The 21,807-nt window shown below is 39.4% G+C and overlaps 1 protein-coding gene across 1 annotated transcript in view; it reads left to right on the top strand.

The window, feature by feature from the left end:
* The window catches only part of LOC5573069 (E3 ubiquitin-protein ligase SMURF2), an 82,723-nt gene that overhangs the window by 12,333 nt on the left and 48,583 nt on the right, over positions 1 to 21,807 (top strand). Inside the window, exon 3 of the mRNA XM_021853314.1 lies at positions 11,946 to 11,984. Within this exon, the coding sequence (XP_021709006.1) occupies positions 11,946 to 11,984 (39 nt within the window). The remainder of the gene's footprint in view (positions 1 to 11,945; positions 11,985 to 21,807) is intronic.

The raw sequence follows: 21,807 nt of genomic DNA, 5'->3' as shown, positions 1-21,807 counted from the left end.
ATTTAGATTTTTAGATGACGTTTAGATCATGGTTTCGTCTGGTTGAAGTTGAAAAGTGTTGCAAGTCACCCCGTTTGACGGTAACTCAAAATCACAATAAATTTATCAATAATATATACAGATACAGCATTGCACAACCAGTATAAGGCTAGAATTTTCGCAATTGCATTATAGAGTGCCCAATTTCCGCCTACTTTCTTTGTCTCGGGAATTACCAGGATTTTTTAGTTGTTAAAAATATACCCAGATAGGTGTAGAAAATCGCAAAATCTAACAACAGGAATCTAAAATCACTACTTCTGAAGTGGAAAACATTTAATTAGATGCATGTATAATAACTTTAATGCACTTGGAGATACTGACTAAAGTGAAATTGTTACTGTTTATTTCAAAATCTGGAAGACCTATACAAAACGCGTTTTTTTCTCAAAAGGATACTAGATTGCTAGATTCAATTTGAGAACCAAAATTGGCGTTTGTCAGACACTGTAATAGTAATGAAAACGTTGGAAACTTCTTTTATATATTTTTTTAGAATCTTGACAAATTTTTCTTCTTATAGGCGACAGCAAGTCAGAATAACCTATTTCAATTTCCAAATTTACAGAAACATAACTTTTATTCGTCAATAACTTCTTTTTTTTGAAGCACGAGAAAATGATAAAATCACCTAACAATAACAAATGTGAAATAAATGACTATTTAGATTTTACCAAGTTCAAGCGATCAAAATGAAAGAGAAAATTCAACAATTTTATTCAGTTCACTACACCGAGTGGCGCGGGAAGTGGGTAGGATAGGTAAAAGTTATTACTACGCACAAGAATACCTGGGTAAGACAGGATTGACCTACCCATGATTCAACAAAAGAAAACAAAGAACACCAGCAAGCTTGAAAAAATCAACTAAATTAGTTGTCATCCGTTCAACACCCATGCATATTCTATCAGAGTAGTACTTAATCTTATGGAAAATAGAAGACTCGATAAGGGTTTTCATGATTTTCTTATGCCTAGTGAACACGCATGACCCCAAAAGTTCTGGCTCGTTTGAAGAACGATTCAGAATATCTACAGTAAAATTCCAAGGGAACTAACTGTAATAATTGTTACAACAAATTTCTTAAACCGTTAGAAGAACTAGTGGAGCAATTCTCTATAGCTTACTTGAATGAATCATTGGATGATTTCTAAAAAAAACTATGGCCAACTCTGTATGTGTTCGGGGACATAGCATTCCTGGAAACAAATCTTGAGAAGTTCCTTAATATCCATAGAGAACTATCAGAAGATTCTTGAAGAATGTTCGGAAGAAGTTATAGATTTAACTTAGACCAGTGGCATCGTGTTATACACAGCACGAGTGTGGTGGTGCTAGAGATTTCTGAACGTGCGATCACTTTTGATATAATCTATTAAAGCATTGCAGAATCTCTTGGCGATTTTCAGAGCAATATCTATAGAACTATCACAGCACACTCTGTAGAAGTCCTTGGTTGATTCAGAATTGCCGTAGGAATTCGCCTACAGATTATTAGGGTTTGCTGAAAGATTTTTTTCTTGCAGAATTATTGATAAAAAAAAAATAAGTTAAATTTGGGTAAATGGAACTTTTCTTATGTTTGGGTTGTAAGGACACAATTTAGCGTTAAATCAACCCAAAATTGAGTATATTTTTCTAATAAAATTAAAGGCAAATTACCTAGTGGGGACCTTGGATATTTAGGTAAAATTGAGTAGTTAAACTCAAATACGAAATTGTGTTGGAACAATCCAAATTGAGTTGAACCCCGTAAATTCGTAAATAGATTTCTGAAATTTTATTCATCCAGTTTCATTTATGTAGGGAAGATGTACCGGTATTCGCCATGTACCAGTTATTCGCCACCCCGGATTATGTACCGTTTTACAACATATGGTTGCCAATTGTTTAGTGTTCAAAAAATTGCTTTAGGATGATACGGAAACATTCTTGGAAATAGCAAAATTGTCTCAGAAAATAATAGAAAAAATCAGTTTCCTTAAAATTTTTGCTCCTTTGCACCTATTTTTCGCCATGGTGTTCCTGATTCGCCACCCTCCATGAGAAATCAACGTAGGTGGCGAATTCAGGAACAGAAATTAAAATCGTGGCGAATACTGGTGCAAGTGGTCCAGTGTTCGCCACCCCCATTTTTAATACAAAAACAAGGTTCCTGATAAGTTTTTATATTTTACCTGCTGAGCATGGATTTAAAGCTTTCGTTTAATGTATTGACAATAACCAAAGGTCTTTTATGTATAAACAATATTTTTCCTTAGGGTGGCCAAATTTGGTACACCTCCCCTAATAAAATCAATAAGGCAGCGTCGATTCAATACTTAACGTCAAAATTGACAATTTTTAACCACTCCCCCCCTCCATAATATTTGTTTTATATAGATTTTTTTTTGTATGGACCGTAACGCTTGAGCCTACTTCATCCCTCTCCATAGAGCGTTACGTAATTTGTGGACGGAGTTTAAATATTGTTCTGATTAGCGGACCGACAATACTTTTATCGATATAGGAAAATATCGGGTCTAGAGATATCGGATATCGTATCGATAAAACTGAATATATCGATAAATACACAGATAATTGCATAACCCTAGCCGCTAATACCAGACACAATCGAGAAACGCCTCGAATTCTTTAAATATGTACATCATTGAATGCTTTCACTCTAGAAATAATAATGTATTGCCAATGCAAAGCATTTACATCATTCACATAAGTAATTTAAGTTCCGCTTAGTCTGTAAGACGTTCATTAAAAAACTATTCCATATATGATGGAAAATGACACATTTTAGGATAATGTTGGGATGATGTTTAGGATTACATGATTCAATGATTAAATGATAGAACATTCTTCTTATTTTTATTGCATGTTTGATACCATGATACCATGAAAAATGAGTATATTTTGAGCCACAGGCATTGGTGTAGCTAGGATTTTTTCTGGAGGAGACCCTTCTAGCCTAGCATATACTTTTTGTACAGCATGTACTTTTTTACAGATTTTCACAAAGGAGATTGGGCAAATCTGGGCCCGGAATGCATGCAGATGACCCATATGTCATTTAAAAGATCTAAGTGAGACAACAAAAAGTTTGTATGGGGTCAAAAATATTCGTCGTGGGAGAAAAAAGTTATTCCGCATGATTTGAGATGGATTTTCTATGTATTTTATTATATTTTTGCTATATTTTTTATCGAATAAAAATAAAAACATATATATTTTCTGCACCTATATGATGATGAAAAGCTCTATGTCTTAAAGAAGTGAATTAGGACTTTGGTTCAGAGATGAAAATATTACATGGTGATGTTAGACCATAAAAACATTGAAATCGTTATTTAGTTGGTGTTACATCAATTAATTTGATAAAACCTCGTTAACGATGTTACGCCAATTTACTCGGTCCATGGATGTATCTCTCCAACCTCGATTTTGGCCCACGTTCTCCAGATCTTGTTGCACCTGATCAAGCCACCTCGCTCGCTGTGCTCCCCGCCTTCTTGTGCCAACCGGATTCGACGCGTACACCATCTTTGCAGGATTGTTGTCCGGTAGTCTTGCAACATGCCCTGCCCAGCGCACCCTTCCGGCTTTCGCAACCTTCTGGATACTTGGTTCGCCGTAGAGCCTAGCGAGCTCGTGGTTCATTCTCCGCCGCCACACACCGTTCTCCTGCACTCCGCCAAAGATCGTCCTAAACACCCTTCGTTCGAACACTCCAAGTGCTTGCAGGTCCTCTTCCAGCATGGTCCATGCTTCATGTCCATAGAGGACCACCGGTCTTATAAGCGTTTTGTACATGGTACATTTGGTGCGGGGGTGAATCTTTCACGACCGCAGCTTCTTCTGGAGCCCATAGTAGGCGCGACTTCCACTGATGATGCGTCTCCGTATTTCACGACTAACGTTGTTATCAGCCGTTAACAAGGATCCGAGGTAGACGAACTCATCAACCACCTCGAAAGTATCCCCGTCTATCGTAACACTGCTTCCCAGGCGGGCTATGTCGCGCTCGGTTCCGCCTATCAGCATGTACTTTGTTTTTGACGCATTCACCACCAGGCATCCTTAACTTCCCTCAATGTGGGGGCAGGTTGGTTTCCTTCATCCGCCGTGCTGACGTAGACACTTCCTCCCCTGTCGTGACCCTCGTCGCCTGTGTTCTCAGTGTCATTCAGGTGTTCATCGTAGTGCTGCTTCTACCTTTCAATCACCTCACGTCCGTCCGTCTAGATGCTTCCGTCCTTATCCCTACACATTTCGGCTCACGGCACGAAGCCTTTTCGGGATGCGTTTAGCTTCTCGTAGAACTTTCGCGTTTCTTGAGAACGATGCAGCTGTTCCATTTCTTCACATTCCGCTTCTTCCAGGCGGCGCTTTTTGTCCCGGAATAGGCGGGTTTGCTGCTTCCGTTTTCTTTTATATCGCTCCACGTTTTGTCGCGTTCCTTGCTGCAGCATTGCAGCCCGCGCTGCATCCTTCTCCTCCAAAATCTGCCTGCATTCTTCGTCGAACCAATCGTTACATGTCCTCCTTTCCACGTACTCGGCGATGCTCTCGGCTGCGTTGTTGATGGCTGCTTTTATGTTGCTCCAGCAGTCCTCAAGAAGAGGGGCTTCGTCAAGCTCGCCCTCTTCCGGCAACGCTGCCTCGAGATGCTGCGCGTATGCGGCAGCGACGTTCGGTTGGGCCAGTCGCGCTAGGTTATACCGAGGCGGGCGTCGATACCGTACATTGTTGATGACGGATAGTTTTTGGCGCAGTTTCACCATCACTAGATAGTGATCAGAGTCGATGTTAGCGCCACGATAGGTTCTGACGTCGGTAATATCGGAGAAGTGCCGTCCATCGATCAAAACGTGGTCGATTTGTGATTCCGTCTGCAGTGGTGATCTCCAGGTGTATCGATACGGGAGGCTGTGCTGGAAGTAGGTGCTGCGAATGGCCATGTTCTTGGAGGCGGCAAAATCTATCAGTCGTAGGCCGTTCTCGTTCGTCAGCCGGTGGGTGCTGAACCTTCCAATCGTCGGTCTGAACTCCTCCTCCTGGCCAACCTGAGCGTTCAAATCTCCTATGATGATCTTGACGCCGTGGCTTGGGCAGCGGTCGTACTCGCGTTCGAGCTGCGCGTAAAATGCGTCCTTGTCATCATCAGTGATTCCGGAGTGAGGGCTATGCACGTTTATGATGCTGAAGTTGAAGAACCGGCCTTTGAGCCTCAACTTGCACATTATTTCGTTGATCGGCCACCACCCGATCACACGCCTTTGCATATCACCCATCACTATAAAAGCTGTTCCCAGCTCACGTGTGTTGCCGCAGCTCTGGTAGATGGTATGATTACCTCTAAAAGTTCGCACCATCGAACCTGTCCAGCACACCTCCTGCAGCGCTACGATGTCGAAACCGCGGATTTTCAGTACATCGGAGAGTATGCGTGTGCTTCCGATGAAGTTGAGAGATTTGCAGTTCCACGTACCGAGTTTCCAATCGCTAGTCCATTTTCGTCGCTGTGGTCTTTGTCGATTGCTCCGGTCCGTATTCTCTCGTTGACGTTCCTGTGCTGATGTGTTTTTACGGTTGGCTTGCAGGACCTGATACCAACCCCCTAGATTTCCGGAGGACCATTCCCCCTAAATGTTCGGAGGGCCATAGTGCGCAGTTTAGCTTAGAGTCCTTCTCTGGCACTCGGACGATGAAATATGTATGTATATTCAGTTAAGTTTTCTATCAGACCCTGCTACTCACATTATACTAATCGCAGTTAATTGACCGACCAATCCTTTTTTTTTCGCAATAAGGTAACATTACGACTTGTTTTTAAATAAAACAAATGTCAGCCTCATTCGATGAAAAACAATTTGGAAACAGTGGTGATAGAAAAATGTGTGATGTCTTATAAGAGAACTGACTTAATTGTTTTTGCTAAAGTACATATTTCTCCAGAACGGATTTTGCAAAGAGATCAATCAGCTCAACCTCAATGAACAACATAATCAGCCTTTAAAAAGTTAAATGTGAATTGAAATGCTCATTTGAACTTATCAGTAACATATGCGTTGTTTTAGAATTTCATGTGGTTAAATCAATGACAATCTAGCTCGCTAGTATACAGGGTGATTACTAATTCCTGTCACTAAAGTAAATGTTCGTAGATAAGAGATGTATGTATGAATTTTAATTTCCGGTATACATCCTGTTTTGCACATCTATAAAGTTTGTTTTGACAAAGTAAAGATTAAATCTTTTTTCATTTACCTTAGTTTTTAGTCATATGTGTTGTTTTAAAGGCATTGCACTTGGCACGCACGTTTTCCACAGATATGTATTTTTGACTAAACTTCGCTGAAAAAATTGCCTGATTGAAACAGCATGTTACCACAATCTTTTAGACTTACTAGGGAATAGAATGAGACTGATTATGGAAAATTTTAGCGAAAAAAATATGTATTTTTTGGTTAAAATATATGCTTTTGAATAACGTGCGTGTTAACTGTAATGCTTCTGAAACAATGCTTGTGGCTGGAAATTGAGGTAAACAAATTAATTTGTTATCTATGTATAGCAGAGACAAATGTTATAGATGTCCTAAACTGGATATGCACTGGTAATTAAAATTCATTTAACCATTTTTTTTCTATGATTACTTATTTTACTGACAGGATATAGTAATCACCATGTAAACCATCTCACGCTGTATACTGCATACGTGGACCTTTAGTGTCACATGTACTCCTACATTATCCAACCAGTCTCAAGTTAAAATGTCAATCATTATCTTTTTACGAGTTGGTAGACGAAAGCCGTGGAGAAAAATGATTAACGCACAATGATTCCACCTGTGAGTTTATAGCTACATTTACTGTAGTAGAACAGCCAGCAAAACCAATTCCGGTAACGACTGCTCGAGATGCGGAGCGATATCCTTCTACTTCAGTCGCTGAAGGTCTTGCTGAGGCAGGCGTCGGTACCGTTCGTCGTTAATGACAGGGAGTTTTAAGCGCAGTTTTCTTATTATCAGGTAGAGGGTAGAGTGAATGTTAGCACCACTATAGATTCTGACGTTGATTATGTCGGAGATGTGTAATCCATCAAACCATACCTAATCGATTTGGGTCCGTTTGCAGTAGTGATCGCCAGTTATATTAGTACGGGATGTTATCTTGGAAGTAGGTGCTGCGAATGACCATATTCTTGAAGATGGCAAATCAATTAAGCGTAGGACATTCATGTTCGCCAGTCGGTGAGCACTGATCTTCTCAATAGTCCATCTCAATTCCTCATCTTGGCGTTCTAATCTCCCATGATGATCTTGACGTGGAAGCTTGGGTGGCAGGCCTACTTGCTTTCGTCGTCGTCGTTGCGTCTTTGTCATCGTCAGTACTGTTGATCGACCGTTGATCCTCAACCTGCACATTCTTTTGTTGATCGACCACCATCTGATTTCATGTTTTTGCATGTCGTTCATCACGATGAAAGCTGTTCCCAGCTCAAGTGTGATTACTTCAGAACATTCACATTATTGATATCCTCATGAGTATTTAGCGATCTTAGCGAATCACATGTGCTCAGGCGTCGCCAATGGAACTGACATTGATAGCAAACTGAAATGGTTCTGCTCGGATTATTGGCAGTTTATACACAGCAAACAGTCAAACACTACAGTTACTTCCAGTTCAAATGATTCCCTTCTCTGAGAGGCAGTAGCATGCCAGTATTATGTTATTGATATTAAAGATAGAAGTGTGGTAACTGTCGCGCAGATTTCGAGCACGCTTAAGTTGTGTGTGACAAGTGAGGTATTTCTACCAGTTTAGAACCGAATCCAACAACGCAACCACTGTAATGTTAAAACGGATATAGTCTGGAAATTCCTTCCTGAGTACATAAACTGCTGGTTTATACAAACATATTACTAGAACACTGAATTAGGATAATACGATTTGATATTTGTGTCCTGTTACCTAAAGCGACGTGTTTGTCAATCGCACATACCTATATCCTTATTATTTTTTTATCTCCGTATGCCTTAATTATTCACATTGCAGCAATACAAGAGGTCCTAAAATCTGTGTCAAATCACAATGTTTGAAAAATCTAAACAGTTTAAATAAAAGCATGCATAAGTACATACATACGCACGAGTTCAAAACATTTGCGCAAGAAAATATTAATTAATAGAAAACTGTTCAAAACATACCCCTTTTCACATCTTTCCAGCACACATAACTTTTTTCTCCCTCGACGAATATTTTTGGCCCCATATCAACTTTTTCTTGTCTCATTTAGATCTTTCAAATGATATATGAGTCATTTGTGTACATTCCGGGACCAAACCCCATACATTTTTGCCCAATCACCTTTCGTAGTTTTGACAGGTTTGTATTGATTTTAATTATTTGTTATTTGGTCTCATTTCGCGGCACATCAGTGATATTTGTAAATTTTAATTTACAAATTCATTATTTTTGTAATCCAGTTAAAAATCCTTAAAAAATTCAAGCAAATAAAATCACAAGGAATGTCCTTTGTGATTCTTCCACATTTTTTTCAGGTATTCAACCATGTGATTTGAAGAGATCCCCCTTAAAATTCCTACGGGATTTCATACTAGGATTTCCACAGAAAATCTTTTCCGATTTTCTGATATCATCTCTTTTAATCATTGCTCCTTTGTTCCACGAATTCTTCAAAGCAGTTTGCTTTTGAAATTCTTCATTTTGATTGTTCTAAGAAATCACAGCAAAAAATATCCAGAGGATTCCTCCTAATATTCCACAAAAATTTCATGAGCAAGTAAAAAAAAAATCAATTGGAAAAATGTTATTCATGATTTTTCATTGAAGTTCTCCGAAGATCTATCTGCATTTTTTTTCACAGATAATTATTATTTTAGATTTCTTTAGAATCAAAGAGCAACACCTCCGATTCCTTCAAAACTCTCGATTTTTTTAATTTTTCCAAAAATGCCCAACTTAGAAATGTTCAAGAAATTCTAACATTCTTATAAAGTTTCTAGCGTAATACATTAATCTGTTTTTCCAAAAATTCTTCCAATAAGATACACAAAGATTTTTTTTTTTGTTCAGTGATTTCCTAGAGAATTATATAATCATTTGCCTAAGATTCCCCCGCAAAAGTTACCAGAAACTCATCTAAGTATTTCCAGAGATTTTTTTCTTTGAGCCGCACTAACGAAATTCCCAAAAAAAAAAAAAAATAAAAATACCCCGAAGAAAATTTTTTAAAGAAATTTTTACTATATTTACTAAGATTCTGCAATTCATTCTTGAACTTCTCGAAAAAAAAATGTACAGAGATTCATGTATCAAGTGTTATTTCATGTTTTAGAAATAATTCCAACTTTTTTTTCGTATGGTGATCTCAGGATTCTTCCATGAATGACGTTTATAAACTTATTCACTCTCCATTTTTGGTTCATAAACTACTACAGTTTCATGATGCTATATAGTGAACAAATTGATGTAAAAAGAACCCATTTTTTCTATATTATCGTGTATCTTGTAGTACATTACAATAGAAGTTTAACGCGAAAATATTGCCATGCAGTATAATAACTCTGGCAGGTTGTCATCTCGTCATCGAAAGAATACACGACTAACTTCAATCCGAAATCGTCAACGAACATTTTTTTTCTTCATTCCGTTTGCTACCCTGACTCACAGAAAGAAGGCTTTTATTGTATATTCACTTGCAATACACTAAACGACGAATGCCATCACAGAATTGCTTTTATTAGCAAGTGAACCCACTCTCCTCATGATTCTACAATAGATCTGTTGGTAAGCGTGTGGAGTTGACGATTCAGAGATCATTTGTTCGATTCCAGACGTGTTTTGTTTTATTTATTTTTTTCAAAAATTCTCATAATCTGTCTAAGATACGATTCATATTTTTAGTCGGGTCAGTAGTTCTGAACGAAGATTTGCCCATAACGAACAAAGATTATTTGTTCATCATAACGCCGAGCCTATGTAACCAGATCTCTGCTGCAAATCGTCATCCGGCGCTGGTTGTGTGACAATGTCGATTCTTCTTAAAGTTTCGTTGCCAACTTTTTCCATTTGACGGCGATAATTGTCTACCCTTAATAGTAGTTAACTAATTTCCATGAGATTTGCAAAAGTTCTATACTATATTCCTTGAGCATTTAATTATACTAAAACTTTATACAGAATATCAAAAAATTCCCGCTATGTATTGTCTGAAAAATTCCTTCAGTAATTTTGAAATTGATGTATGGATTTCTTTAGTAAATTCTTATAAGGGAAATCATCATCACCGGACACCTCATGCAGGGTATCTTAAAAAACATGAGAAATCAGAAAGCAGTGTATGCTGCTTTATTCAGAAAAAAATAATTTTGGTAATCAAATTTCCAGGATATTGACGCTTTTTTACCACGGTATTTTTTACAACGGAGATGTCAAAAAATGCGCTTATCGCATGCAACAAGAAACTAGTTCTAACAGTAATCAATCGATCTATGGCCGGACGGTTAAGTTGTCGGTTGTCGCGTGATTCATCAAACTCAGAACAGCCACGATGATGGGGTGTAATACAAGCGAGGGTTTCCTACTTTAGTTGTACAACATAAAATAACGTAACTGAGGAGTCTTTTTGGCAATAACAAGTGTCATGTACAATAATTCAAAAATTCAAAATAAATTGTTTTATATTTTATTTCGATTTTTATTGTCATCAAACATTTTTTGGGGAGGGGGTGGGGGGTTTGTGGATGATTCTGAAGGGGGCCTCGCTATACGAGACCGACAATTCTCACCTCACGCAATTCGTAGAATAAACCCAATTGCTTCACTATCGGGTAACAACAAAAAATTGATTTTGCGTTAAACATAACTGATTATATACAAGTTGAAATAATTGCAACAATTTGTCAATAGGCCTTTTCATGTGACAGGTCCGTGTTTGCATTTGTTTACATCGGTGGAGGACCGTGAGCCTATGCATGCTATACAACTTTTGACTTTTACGCTGCGCCCTGTTTTCATGTTGCCTGTGAGAGAGAGAGCGGGGCAGCACCAACACACGGCGCACAGTAAAAGTCAAAAGAACAAAAGAATTTATGGCACGTTGCATATACGAAGCTGGAAGGAAGAACTGCCAAATTGCTTCAAGATCAGCTAATTTGAAACGTCTAGTGAAAAGGTTCATTGTTTACTGTAGCAACTGACATACGCCTGCAGTCTGTCAATTGATGTCAAATGCAGATAGGCTCATGTGGGCTTCGTAGCCGTACGGGTAGTGTCACCGAGGCATTTAGCCGCATCGTGCTAAGGAGTGTGGGTTCGATTCCCGCCTCAGGTCGAAAAACTTTTCGAGAGGAATGTTTTCCGACTGTGCCACTGGGCGTTGCATGCTAGTCCGTTGTCTAGTGTGGTGCTTCCTTCAAAGGGCAAATAGCCCACTGGAAGCATTAACGTGTAGTGTCTTTAAAAAAAAAGTGTATACGAAAAATATTCGTTTGGCACAAAATTGACGAATATTGGTGCGTTTACTGCACATTTATTGCAGCTATCAGACTTGATGTTAAAAATCATTGCAGCTTAAGGTGAAGATAAATCGAAGCCAAACCTCAAATTTTCAAGAGCACGGATCTGGAGAACCAAACATCCGTTTGAGCTGAAAACGTAATCGATTGGTCACTCGCTGGTGGTGACTAATCGATTAAGTTTTCAGCTTAAATGGGTGTTCGGTTCTCCAGATCCGTGCTCTTGAAAATTTGCGGTTTGGCTTCGATTCATCTTCACCTTAATGCCTCGCACTTATCGAATGTTAACTGTATTTTATTTCAATCTTAAGACTATATAATGAATAATCGAATAAGAAAAAAATAACTTTATTATACTTCTCTTTTTCAGTTCTCTGCGCACGAAACCTAGCCAGAAAAGATCTATTCCGTAAGTATAAGACTATTTATAAAACATTGTTTTGCAGCATATCAATCATTGGCATTTGAACTTACTGCTTATTTATATTTAAAAGAATTGGACAAAAATATTATTTAGAGATAATCATACAAATTATATCATTTGGCGACCCTTAAATGCATTATTTTACAATATACTTGATTATCTGGTGATGACTAGGGTAATGAACCTACCTTATTCTTGGAATGCACTATTCTTTAAATGGTGCACAATTTGATAGGTTCAACATTATGCCAAGCATGCCATCAACAAAGAACTACGAACGTTTGACTGAAAACGAACCAAGCGATGGTTACCAGTATTTTTCGGATAAAGTTTCGATTCCCATTCTACGGCGTCTTTCGTTGTCGAAAATGGTTTTGCAATGATAGCTCTGTTCGCTTCATAGAGCCACACTGCACTGACTGGGTGTTTCACGACCTATATTGCATTCATGAGCCCAGTTTGCCTTGGTACCGTTAAAAATGGAATACCGTGCCATGGGAGCACATTCCAATGTCATCGCACTGTGCACGAGCGATTCCCTGCTTTCTGTTTTATTTCTATTGTTTCGAGCGTGCTTGACAAGAGAGTCAGTCGCTGGCAGAGCCATTCCCGAGCGAATATGATCGGGGGTGCAATGACAGTTAATGGAAGCTATTTTCACTTGGGTGAAACTGATAGTATACCATAGCCAGCATAGTGGCAATGTACGATGGTACGACAAAGTTGAAAGAGTGAAACACTCAAGACTGCGATTACGACAACGACAGAGAAGCGATGAATAGAGCTTTTTGGCATCATCGAGCGTTGCAAATCTGTCGCCCGTGGAGCACTGGAGATGGGTACCAGCAGAGGTGAACAAACGGACGAGAATAAGGTCACAGGTTCCATGGAACGTGGTCTGTCGGTTTGAGTTTATAGCGCCAGTCGAGTGGCCTTTGGTTGGGGACTATAAAACCCGGTTCTATTCTTAAAAACTTAATTGTAGTTATATAATTGAAGTATTTTGAATCATACTTGTGAGAACATTCTTATTATTGTCGTGCTGAATAACTTTGGGACTATGGGGTGACATTTGCCACACTTTTGGATGGATCTCATGGCTAGTATAGAGTAATTCGGGGCAAAAGTTCGTTCCTTTTGAGTAACATTTAAGCTCTGTCTAATAAATCTAATTCTAGCTCAACATATTACCTTCAAAACGAAACACTAGATATAATATTTAGTATTACAACTGGTTGAATTTCAACACCGTGCATAAGTCCTCCATAACAGAACGGGCTGTAAAAATAGTGACACAATGTCATTTGGCCAAAAGTTGAACCTGTTACATTTTCCATACCATTAGCATTATTTGCACATATTTTTCGTTGTTAAGTGTTCGTTTCACGATTCACTTTGCAAATTTTCAAGGGCCTAAATTTGCATATCACAGCGCTTGTAAACTGTGCTGTTTTGTATGTTTCCAGTTGAGTATAGGTATTCTTATCCACATCATGATCATTCATAGAAGAATTGAGCACGAAATACACATTATTAGCATCTGTTGTCATTTCATTGAAAAGTTAGACAAAATTTTCGTGTAATTTTGCAATTTATAAATTTGTTCAAGCTCAAGAATACTAGTGCTGCTTGCGTAAAAACAGTCAGCCAAAAGCAATTTGTTCATTTTAACCACAGTTCTCTCAATAGACAACGAGACATTAAAATGCAGCAGCACCACCGTTAGCTGGCACTGACCGAAAGAATAGGCCAATAAAAAGTGAGAATCGCTTACGACCACCAAGACATGGCCATCATCGAAGGCAAGATCGAAGGGTCTTATAGGGCACCCCCATTAACTGCTAGCTAGGCAAGAGTCGTGCCGTCTGGGAGTGGTAGCTCTGACATTATTGAGCTTTTTTTTTCTCTGCTGATTTTCATTCAATTGCATCTTCTCGGTTTTTGGTAAACGGCTTCCACAGATCACGCTGATTGGCCAACCGTAAACGATTTCTTCCTCACGGCATATGAGCGGCAGTGGCAGTGGTAGAAACTAAAACGGTGGTTTTTGTTGTGTTTTGGCTCCGATTTGAAGAGCTCATTTGCTGAATTGTGGAGAAATCTGGAAATTATGCAGAAAAAATAAGTTTTTGTGGCTACGCGAATGGTACCGGTGGTGACCTTGCTCTGAAGCAGAAAATGATGTGTTAATTTGATTTTGATGCTGCCATGAGCTCGGTTTGTGACCAATCAGAGGATATTGTTTGATACAAAGTGACGGACAAAACTTTAGACCTTACTAGAAATTTATTATAGTCACTGTTCTTGGAATTTGACTTGATTGTTCTTATTGTTTCTACAAACACTTTTTTTGTAAAATTGAATAGAAATTCAAGTTGAAAGTTGTAGTTAAAATTGAGGTGGCGAATACTGGATTACCTACCCTAGTATTCACTATATTTGTTTATGTTTGTTGCTAAAATTGTCACCTGCATTAATTTCTGACGGGGTGATGAATTTATGAACAGCACAGTTAGATAAGGGTTGAAGATGCTGATTTTTTTTCTATTACTTATTGTACAAATTTTGATTTTTTTCGATGTTGCAGAATCATTTTAAAGATATTCAAGAAAGGCTAAACGTTTTGTTCAAATTCATATCGTAATCAGGGTGGCGAATACTGGCACTATGGCGTAAACCGAAGTATCTACCTTAGTTTTAAAACATGTAAGTTAAGAATTTTCGAAAGGTTGATTTGACCTTTTAATCGATTTCGATTATCGAAAATCAGGGAGAAAGAAACACTGATCGGATTCATCGTTTTGTTCGATCGCCTGTGATGTCACAAAAGTGAGATGTTTCAAAAAATACGGAATCGATCGAACAATTTCTTCTCTAAAACCATCTCCGCCATTTGATGGGCTATTTTGAATACAAGCTTAAGTCTTACAAAATCATAGGCATGTATTTTTCACATTCCTAGGAAGGGCTTACGCAGAATCGCAGATTTCTCACAGATTTTTTTATAGAGTTCCATAGAATCCTAGCCAAGGTTTACCTCCTGAACATAGGTATATTGCCTGGGCATGTTTGTGTGACAGTCCTACAGACCCATATTTTTTTGACTGATAAGAAACATTTTGCTAAATTAGAGGAGCAAATTATCAGTAATTTTTTGCTAACATTTTGTTTAACTTAGCTGATTTTTCAGAAATTTCTTATTATCCCATAATTATATTCTACGGCATGCAACATTAGTGAACGTAATTTTCAATCTACACATTTAAAAAAATTACGGATTACGGTGAAATTTCACCGTAATCTCAACAGCTGAAGCTTCGGTGAAAACTCACCGAACAATCAGTAAAATCTTTGAACAAAATCATAAAGAAAAACACAAAAAATGGTTCAGACGGGGATCGAACTCCCGACATACCGATCAGGAAAAAGGCTTGCTACCACTAAGCCAGCTTTCACTGCTTATTAGTGGTGTGCAAAAACTGAAACAAAAGGAAGCTCATGCCTGCCAGAGTGACAGTCACACGATTTCACAGAAGTTCGGTGAAAATAATGCTGTTACCGAACTGTTCGTTAGTATTTCACAGGGTTACAGTAAAATTGTTTGTTTCACGGATTTTTTCCGGTAAAATAATAGATTTCACGGATTTTATCCGGTAAAATAGTTGATTTCACGGATTTTGTCGGTATAATAGTAGATTTCACTGGAAAATCGGTATTTTTGTTGTTTACAGTTCAATTACGGTGATTTATTTCACAGGATACTGCGATTTATTTTATTTATTGGAAATTTTATTTCGTTTCATGGTTTTGAACTTTAAATCGAAAGAAACATAAAGTTGTGTTGTAAATGCATTTAAGTCACAAATTAATTCAGTATAGATCGGATTAGGTCACATGTAAATTTCATTATTTTTGCGAGTGTAGGTTTTCAAAATAATTCTAGTTATAACTCATGAAGAATCCTATGCGGAGTTTTGACGAAAAGAATTTCTTCCAAAGAATCATAATTTTCACACAATCTAGCAAAACACTTCAAAACAATTCTGGGCCAGTAGAGATATTTGGAACCATAGGTATTTTTCAGCTCACAAGAAACAACGGTTAAACAATTGAAAAAAAATCGATACAAGTTTTGAAAGGTACAAATTAAAAAAAAAAATCAAGGAACTAAACTTACCGTAAAATGGGATGTTAAGGGACGAAAAAAAAGTTCAACTCATATTTTGAGTAACTTCCGGTTTGTCTATAACCGAACAAACGGCAGTCCTACCATTATCCCGGCATCTATATCGAAAGCCGATCTCATGACACTTTTCTGATATAATCATGAAAATGTGTTATTTTTTTCGGAAATGCAAACTGGGGGGTTAAAAGGTATTTTAGTTATGTAAATGAAATTATATTTTGCCAACTGGAAATAATTGACCTTCTTGCAAATGAGTTATGTTTTTCATTACATAGGTCTCCAATTGTATAGATTTTCTTCAATCTAAAGCTGATGATTCTTCAATAACATGCTTGTTCAAACTACTTCAAAGGTAAACCGTTTTATTTCATCTTTTTCATTATTGCAATGTGATCGAACGCGTTTTAAAATCATTCTTAAAACATCCTCACATTCAAATTATTACGATTTGGTCTAGATGTTTCTACACGTTTATCCATATTTCGAGAATAATAATTTTTATTTCTATTATGACTCACAAAATATACCCCCTTAGCTTTTATGTTGCAATGTACTCCGTGGAGCAAACCAATAGCAAATTGAAATACATAACGGTATAGACCGCATGAGTAGAAGAAGTAGAAGGAATAATCCCTAAACACCCCATTTATTTGCAAAAAACAGACTTCTTCCATAAAAAAATATCAGAAATCAAACCCTTGATAGTATTTTCAAAAGTTTTAGTTTGCATTATGATCTGAATCAAATTTACTTATCTGTAACTTGACTCACATACTTTTCTCAATATTTTTCCTAGTTTTGTAAATAAATGTTTTGGGTACATGAAATTCAAACAAAAATATTTTGAAAAGTTTTCAATATCTAGAAACCACAATACTTTATATTGATAGACAGCAACTATAACACGCAACTCTGTCTATTACGATTTAAACCAGCCGACGGTGTTGTGAAAAAAAAAATCCGTAAGTTCGTAGACACCTACCTTACCTTGATCGCTACAGCGTAGCGTCACGCGATTGCCGGGCGTATTGTAGAATCTTCGTCGGCCTTGGGCGAAACTTCTCCATTTGCCTCGAACATTTAGGGTCGCCAGGTCCTCTTCCACTGCGTACAGCCAGCGTATTCGTGGTCTTCCCCGAAGCCGCCGACCTCTACCTGGTTCCGTGCTGAATATTATTTTCGCAATTCTCTCTTCCGACATTCGCACTAAGTCACCAGCCCACTGAAGTCTGCTGTATTTTAAACGCTTGATAATATTCGCATCTTTGTACACTTGATACAACTCGTGATTCATGCGTCTGCGCCACACGCCATTTTCGAGTTTCCCATCGAGTATTGTCCACAGCACTTTACGCTCGAAAAAACCGAGAGCTTTTCGGTCTGACTCTTTCAACGTCCACGCTTCGTGCCCGTAGAGAGCCACCGGAAGAATCAATGTTTTATACAGGGCGAATTTTGTTTCCGTTTGCAAGCTGCGGGACCTAAGCTGGTTACGTAGTCCGTAAAAGGCCCTATTCGCAGCCGCAACACGTCTTTTCACACTGCGGGAAACGTCGTTATCACATGTCACAAGTGTTCCAAGGTAAACAAATTCTTCAACAACTTCAAACACATCCCCATCAAACACTACCTTAGCACCTACACCACCATACCTGACTCTATCTATACCTGCAACCATGTACTTCGTTTTGGTAGAATTAATGGTCAGGCCTACCCTCGCTGTCTCCCTCTTCAGAGGCACGAAGGCTTCTTCCACTGACCTGCGAGCGATTCCAATTAGGTTTATAAAGCTCATTTCTTTTCACTGAGTCGTATGCCGCCTTGAAATCAATAAACAGATGGTGACTCTGCAAGTTATACTCCCGGAATTTGTCTAGGATCATTCGCAAGCTAAACATCTGGTCCGTTGTCGAACGGCCCTCACGAAAACCAGCTTGGTATTCGCCGACTCTTAGAGCGGTCTCAGTCTGTTAAACAGAATGCGCGGCAGAATTCTGTACGCCGAATTCAGCAGAAAATTCCTCTGTAATTGACACACTCCAGTCTGTGCCCTTTCTTGTAGATAGGACGGATGAGGCCATCCAACCAGCCTGCTGAAAAGTTCAACAATTGCTGCCTTCCACCTGGCAGCCACTGCCGTTTTATCGGTCAGCAAATTCCCTTCTCGCTCATTACACATGGCGGGCACTGGTACGGTATTGTGCCGCGCACCATTGACCGTTGCATAGATTCTCCGCATATCATTCCGGTTTATGCTTTCTTGAGCGTCAGCTACCATACTTTCTTCGAGCTGCCGTTTCTTTCTGCGGTGGATTCGAATTTCTTCGGCTCTCGCTGCCCTGTACCGCTCTCTGTTCTGTCGGGTGCCGGCCACAAGCATAAGGCTTCTGGCGACATTCTTCATGTCTGTCACCCTCTGGCACTCTTCATCGAACCAGTCGTTCCGTCTTCGTCGTTGACCAGTGCCGATCACTTCCCGCGCCGTTGTTGTCACAGATTCGTGGATAGGGTCCCACAGGCTGTCGACGTCTCCAGCAACGTTGACTCTTACCAACTTCTCGTCTAGTTGCTGACGGTACTGTGCAGCTACCCCATCAGTCGACATGCGTTGTATATTGAAGCGTAGCGTTCTGTGTGTTGCGGAACTCGTGACGCTGGATAACCACGCCCGAATTTTAGCTACAACGAGATAATGATCCGAGTCGATATTAGGGCCTCGGAAGGTCCTGACTCAATGACATCTGAGAAATGTCGCCCATCAACTAGCACGTGGTCTATTTGGGAGCAGGCATCGCCACTCGGGTGTCGTCAGGTGTGTTTGCGGATATTCTTTCGTGCGAAGTAGGTACCGCTGATTGCTATCTCTCTAGCAGCAGCGAAGGACACTAGTCGCAGGCCATTATCATTGGTAACGGAATGAAGGCTTTTCGTTCCAATGACGGGACGGAAGAAATCTTCTTTTCCGATCTACGCATTTGCGTCGCCGATGACTATCTTGACGTCTTGTTTTGGGCACTCTCCGTAGGCCTTATCCAGGCGCTCATAGAACTCATCCTTCATTTCATCAGGCTTATCGTTCGTTGGCGCATATATGCTGATCAGGCTGTAGTTGAAGAACTTGCCCTTCATTCTCAACACACAGATTCGGTCGCTTACCGGTTTCCACCGAATAATTCGCTCCATCTGCTTCCCAATCACTATGAAGCCAACCCCACGTTCTGCTCTGTCGCCACCGCTGTAGTAAATGTGGTACTTGAATGAAGTGTTGGCGATGGGGTCCATGTTCTGCTCTGTCGCCACCGCTGTAGTAGATGTGGTACTTGAATGAAGTGTTGGCGATGGGGTCCACCGCTCGGAATTCGCGTTCTCCGGTGCTCGGCCAGCGTATTTCCTGGATAGCTGCCACGTTCACGCCCACATTCCGCAGTTCACGAATCAGGAGCCCAACACGCGCGGGTTCATTCAAAGTTCTCACGTTCCAAGATCCAACTTTTTAATCGTTGTCCTTCATTCGTTGCCGGGTTTGTTGCCGTAAAATCAATCCGTTTGCTCTACTTTTGCCTTTCCTGGTTGGTGAAGAGTCTTCGATAGGCCACCTAACCAGGGTTGCGCTATCAACATCGTGCTCCTCGGTGCTAACACGATACAGCATTGTCCGCTTGTTCTTTACATGATGACCACGGTCATAGCCATCACAACCATCCACCTTTATCAGGGCTTTGGACTTGTAGCTCTGGTTCTCAATAGTTTCAAGTTCTTTCGGACATGCTACTATGGTGAGCCGTCATGCGCTAGCGGTGTTGCTTGACTAGAAAAGGTGATTTACTGATATCACTGCGGAACACTTTTTTGTCTCAAGCTCCAAAATATCGCTACTTATTGAAATTAGGATTGCTGAATCCATTTCCGTTTTCAAAAATACCATAGCACGTCCAGTTTTTTATATATTGACTGTTTCAGCAAACTTGCATGCCATATAAGAGAAACGAAGAGTTTAGCACGGAGACTGCAAACGTGTTGAGAAGGTCGATTTAATCTAAATTGAATCGGAAAATTTCTTGGCACGGCATTAGATTCAGCATTCCCAAATTAACTAGAGACACATAATTTGATCCTTAAGAACGCAATTATGGTATTTTTTTGTTACGCTGTGTAATTGGCATGTTTTTTCTGAGATATATTAAAAATAGTTCGCTAACTTCTCGGCTGTGCAAATCTCGGTAAAAATAAACTTGTATTTGGCATTTTAAATTAAGTGTGCTTTAAGGCTGGTATTCCTTAAAAAACGCAAGTTTGAATGAACCGAACCGATCAAAGTTTTTTCAAATCCATATTAAGCACCAAACAAATGCTAAAAATTTGGGCACTATCGTTTGTTATAATTTGGTAAAACTAAATTTAGCTATTATTAACATTTTGTTACCAACATATTGCATTGCCGTTGCAGAGTTTTTACAGGTGAATTGAATTCACCTGCTTATAAGGGAAAAAACGTAGCACATTATTGTTTCTGAGATTTGGCGCTCGGTTCAAAAAGGTTGGACAGCTCTAATTTATATTAACATTATAAAGTCGTTTTTAGAAAAACTGGCCGTCAGTATAACTAAATATAGTGTTTACTAGTCAAAACACTTATTACGTAGAAGTACATGAAAACCATTTAACACTATTTACATCTCTTGCAAACCGTAGCACTTTAATTTGCTCCACCCATTTCAATTAGCTCCTGTGTACCTTGCTTAATTTGTGCACTTTCCAATACATTACTTCCCCGAACCGTACGTCAGCTGTACAAGTGTTTAGAAACATCTTCGAGTAGAATGGTCGTGTCGTAAAATCTCCCCGTTGGCGTCAAAAGATCGAGAGTGTTGTTTGTTGAACACTAATCGACCATGATGATAGCATTATTGCGAATACTTGCCGCCGTCGTCGTCGCCACCAAATCGGTCGAGCACGAGAGACGAAGAGTCTACCGGCGAGACGAAATATATAACAAAACGACGCCGTACGGCCGCCAGCCAGTTGCGAAAAAATAAGACTATACGAGAATTGGGGAGAACGGCCAATATGATAGCAACCCGAGCGGGAGAAAATTGCTATTGAATACCAAATCAAGGCATTGCATGCCAAACAGTTTCCAGTAATACCTGCAACTTGGATAAGGAATTAAAAAATACCTAGGTTACTGAACAATACCTGATTATGGCATAATACAAAAATATGGTTTTCTGTAGAAAGCTCCTTGTTATGCATTCCTGCTCGGGAACAATCGCGCGGTAACAACCATGTGGAATGGGACACGGGGACACTCTGGCGCGCTACGAATGCGACGACCACTTCTGCGGCGACGACGGCTATCCAACTTCGAAGACGATGACGACGGACAGTCGCCGTTATTCCGCGGCAGGGGTGAATAAGTGGCAAAGTTAACGACGCCGGTGGCGGCGGCCGCCAGCGGGATCAAGATCTTCGGATCCTTAAATTGACGATGGGTCACTGCCGCGTCGCGTCAACGGATGCACTGTGCTTCGATCTAGAACAAATGACGGTCAGATCTAAAACGCTCATTTAGATGGAAAATACTGTATTATTTTAGCTTTACTTATGGACTTTGATTTTCCA

This window comes from Aedes aegypti, chromosome 3 (assembly GCF_002204515.2).
Source record: "Aedes aegypti strain LVP_AGWG chromosome 3, AaegL5.0 Primary Assembly, whole genome shotgun sequence".
NCBI classification, from domain to species: Eukaryota; Metazoa; Arthropoda; class Insecta; order Diptera; family Culicidae; genus Aedes; species Aedes aegypti.
The sequence above is the reverse complement of the archived record's forward strand: the minus strand, read 5'-3'. Positions and strand labels throughout refer to the sequence as shown.